General features: G+C 32.4%; 1 protein-coding gene across 1 annotated transcript in view; it reads left to right on the top strand.

The window, feature by feature from the left end:
• LOC107553515 (H(+)/Cl(-) exchange transporter 3-like) overlaps positions 1–4,330 on the top strand; it is a 66,949-nt gene that overhangs the window by 50,259 nt on the left and 12,360 nt on the right. Inside the window, exons 10-11 of the mRNA XM_016235777.1 lie at positions 674–926; positions 2,708–3,000. Coding sequence (XP_016091263.1) covers positions 674–926; positions 2,708–3,000 — 546 coding nt within the window. The remainder of the gene's footprint in view (positions 1–673; positions 927–2,707; positions 3,001–4,330) is intronic.

Here is a 4,330-nt window from a genome sequence, read left to right as displayed (position 1 = left end):
GCTGCACGATTAATCGAATGCGATTGTCATGCGCAATTTGTTAGTAAAGCCGGTTCTGTAATCAGCAGGAAATCATCATCACGTGCTTTCAGATGGAGCATAGCTGTAGTTCACTGACAAGTTACGCAAAAAAATGGCAGACGATTTTATTGCACGATTCTGAAATTGAAGAAATCGTTCGCGATAATGACAGCTGTTTGCATAGCTTCTCAGGGAACTGCGGCTCTGTGAAGTAAATGCTGCTCCATCTGAAAGCATGTGAAAATACCACATTTAATAACATATTTTTACTCCAAACTCACTTCATAACGTCAGTCGAGTGTTTGAAATAAATCCTTCTGTGAGATGATGTGGCTTCTTACACAGAATAAGGCACACAACATATTTCATAGTGTTATAAGCAGTGATAAATGTTGATTAGCATTGCATTATTATTATATACTTTATTATAATAAAAATTATAAGACGAACTCCGATAAACCATATATTGTCGTAGTCGTGTGTTTATTAGTCACGTTGAATCAATCTTCTGTTTATCCAGCAACCGCTATCCACCTTTTCCCTTAGTAGCCGATTATTTTTTTTAATTTACATTTTATGTGCATTAAAAATTGTTGTCTTTATTTAATGAGTTGAATTAATGCATTAATACGTGTGTCTCTCTCTCTCTCAGGTGAGCTATTATTTCCCTCTGAAGACTCTGTGGCGCTCGTTCTTCGCGGCTCTGGTGGCGGCATTCGTGCTGCGCTCCATCAACCCGTTCGGAAACAGTCGTCTGGTGCTGTTTTACGTGGAGTACCACACGCCCTGGTACCTGTTCGAGCTCTTCCCCTTCATCCTGCTGGGGGTGTTTGGAGGCCTGTGGGGAGCCTTCTTCATCCGGGCCAACATCGCCTGGTGCCGCCGCCGCAAGTCCACACGCTTCGGTACGCACATGACGCTTGCATTAGTGTTAGGGCTGCACGATTATGACAGAAATCATAATGGTCGATTATTCCCTTGAAATTGTAATTGCGATTTATTAATTACGATTATCACAATTTACATTGAATGATGTTTATACCATTGTTTGATGCAACTGCATGGCGTATTTTTATATGAAAATAAACAAACTGAAAACACTCTAACTGAAAAACCTTTAGTGCTTTTCAATAGTTAAGCCTCAAATGTCAACAATACATCGGATTGGTTTCTTCTTTAAATTATAAAAAAGTAAAAATATGAGTGGTATTATAATGTTATACTAAAACAATGGAAAAACCCTTAAGATAACATGTAGAAAGAAAAAAACATATCTTAAGCGTGCAGAATAACATAAGTGGACTTTAAACGATTAATTGCCGCTTTGAACGATTACGTAATTGTGGCATCCATAATTGTAATCGCGATTAGAAATTCGATTAATTGTGCCGCCCCAATTAGTGTCAGTGTTTTAGTTACATGCATACACTTAGGTCTGGTTTCACAGACAGGGCTTAGACTAAGCCAGGATTAGGCCATAGTTCAATTAGGACATTTAAGTCATTTTTTATAAATAAGCATTACTGGTGTGCATCTTGAGACAAAACAAAAGGCAATGATATATTTTAAGATCAGTCAGTGCAAGTTTCTTTCAGTTGAAACAGCTTAGACTTACATTTTAGTCTGGGACTAGGCTTAAGCCTTGTCTGTGAAACCCGGGGTTAGTGTTCTAGTCGGTACTGCATTTAATAATAATAATCACAGTCATATCCGTTAACACTATGGCCTATAAGCGGTGTCTATGAATCCGAGATATTAGCGGGAAATGGATGTTTTTAAAATTGCAGTGCCAACGTTGGTACTTTTGACAACACTAGAATACACTATTAAGGGTTTTGTTAAGATTTAGTGGCCAGTTTATTTAAATTTTATGACCAAAAAAAAAAAATGTTTTTTGAAACCACAAAAAAAAGATTTTTTTTATTTAATGGCCATAAAATGTAAATAAAATCCGTTATCTGTTGTCTCTCTATTTTGTTTATTACAGATTTATGCATTTTATTTATTTCCATTTAATGGCCACGCAATTTTTTAAAAGAGTATATTTTATGTATGTTTTAATGGATTACATATTTATTTTTTTATTATAAAAATTTTTTTTTTAAGTTTCTCTTTTATTTAACATTTTTATTTGTTTTTAACATTACATATTTGAAAAAAAGTGTCTTTTATTTGTGTTTTTATCAAATGTTTTAACAAATAGTTTTTAATATCTCGAATTAAATAAAATTTTTATATTTTGTTTTCACATAAATCTTTTTTTTTTTTTGTAATTTTGTTGTTTTGATATTTTTATTACTTTTTGTTTTTCAAAATATGTCTATTTGTTTTTTTAAGTTTTTATTTTTAGTTTATTCAGTTTTATTTAGTTTAGTTTATATTTGGATTTAAACTACACAACAACGAGAAATGTTCTCTTGGTAACTAGCTTTTTTTTTTTTTTTTTTTTCAATTCAAGTTTTTAAGTAATGCATTTTTTATATGGTTTCGGTTTTAGTTAATCATAATCTTGGTTAGTGTTTCTATTTATTTATTTTTCATCAAGCTTTAGTTTTAATTTTCAACTACGAAAATGAAAATAAAATGAATTTTAAGATTTTTTTATATATATTTTATTTAGTTGACGTTTTATTTTAAGCAATGTTTTTTTTATGTAGTGATCAATTTATATGAGCATGATTTTTAGGTAAGTATCCGGTGTTGGAGGTGATCACGGTCGCTGCCATCACGGCTATCGTGGCGTTCCCGAACCCGTACACGCGGCAGAACACCAGCGAGCTGATCAAAGAGCTGTTCACGGACTGCGGGCCGCTGGAGTCGTCTCAGCTCTGCCAGTACCGCAGCCAGATGAACGGCAGTAAGGCGTATTCCGAGGGATCGGACGCCGCCGCTGCCCCCGGCGTCTACTCGGCCATGTGGCAGCTCAGCCTGGCGCTCGTCTTCAAAATCATCATGACCATCTTCACCTTCGGACTCAAGGTCAGAAAACAGTGCTTGTGTTTGCACTTCTGTATTGTGATATCACTATTTTTCCAAACAGTGCCAGTGAAATTGTAAAATTCTTGATATGTGTCGGGTCCCTGCTATAATAGCAGCAACATTCACAAATGTTTACAGAACAAGCGGGAACCCAGTGTGCCTGTAGATTTCTCTATTTCTGTTTTATCACGTGATAGAAAAACAAATGTATATTTAGGGCGTTTCATGCCCATGTACATGGTTCTGCATGATCTTCTTGTTGAACATTTGTTGTTTTGACACAAACTTTGCGGAAAAACTTGGACGTCTATGTTGCATTAATACACACTTTCACATTCATAAATTTTTGTAAATTTGCATTTAATTTGCATGTAATGGCCCTAAATACAGACTTTTTGAAAATGTATAGTTATAAAAAAGAAAGTATCTCGCTTTTTGTGTTTAACACATTACAGATTTATTTTGCTTAAATTTTATGGCTGTAAATTTTAAAAAGTCTTATTTTATTTATAGATCACCGATTTATTTTTGTGTTAAAATTTGTTAAAAAGTGTGCTCTTTTTTTTTTTTTTTAACAGATTAGAGATTTATGTATATTATTTATGTTTTATTTTAAATTATGACCGAAAAATAAAAAAAAGTATTTATTTTATTTGTATTTTTTACAGATTTATTTATTTAGCCATATATGGCCATACAATTTAAAAAGCGTATTTAAAAAATATATATATATTTTTTTCAGATTTATTTTATTTATTTGAATTTATGGTCATAATGATATATTATATTGTGTGTTTTTAACAGATTTATTTTATTTTTACTGCCATAATTTGTTAAATTTTTTATTTAACCCTTTAACTGTCACCCTGTCTCTGTGGGATGCCTAAGTTTACTTCACTATATTACAATTAAATCCTAATCTAATCATGACAAACTATATATCGTTGGAAAGGTCTAAGACTCCAACATATTTTTTTACAAAAACATTGGTAAAATATCTATGTAGGAAAAGTAATAGATTAATTTATGACAAGAGTGCACCTCAAAAATCTACATAACAGGAGTTCTGACCTTCGTCAAAAAAAGTCTTCGTTGTTGTCTTTTTCTCGATCACACTTTAGAAATAATCAGAAATGATATATTAATTAAAAACTTTAAATCTCAAAATTCATCCTTTGAAACCCATTTTAAAATCAAACATTGCATTACCATGAAAATGGTACATCAATATGTTACAAATTGTTTTCGTTCATGAATTATAAAAATTTAAGTTTGGATCGTGCACTTTCACGTCTATGTTCAAAAATGTGAGTGACAGTTAAAGGGTTAA

Source organism: Sinocyclocheilus grahami, unplaced genomic scaffold (assembly GCF_001515645.1).
Source record: "Sinocyclocheilus grahami isolate Dianchi unplaced genomic scaffold, SAMN03320097.WGS_v1.1 scaffold474.1, whole genome shotgun sequence".
In the NCBI taxonomy this organism is placed as follows: Eukaryota; Metazoa; Chordata; class Actinopteri; order Cypriniformes; family Cyprinidae; genus Sinocyclocheilus; species Sinocyclocheilus grahami.
This window is presented reverse-complemented; position numbering and strand designations above follow the sequence as displayed.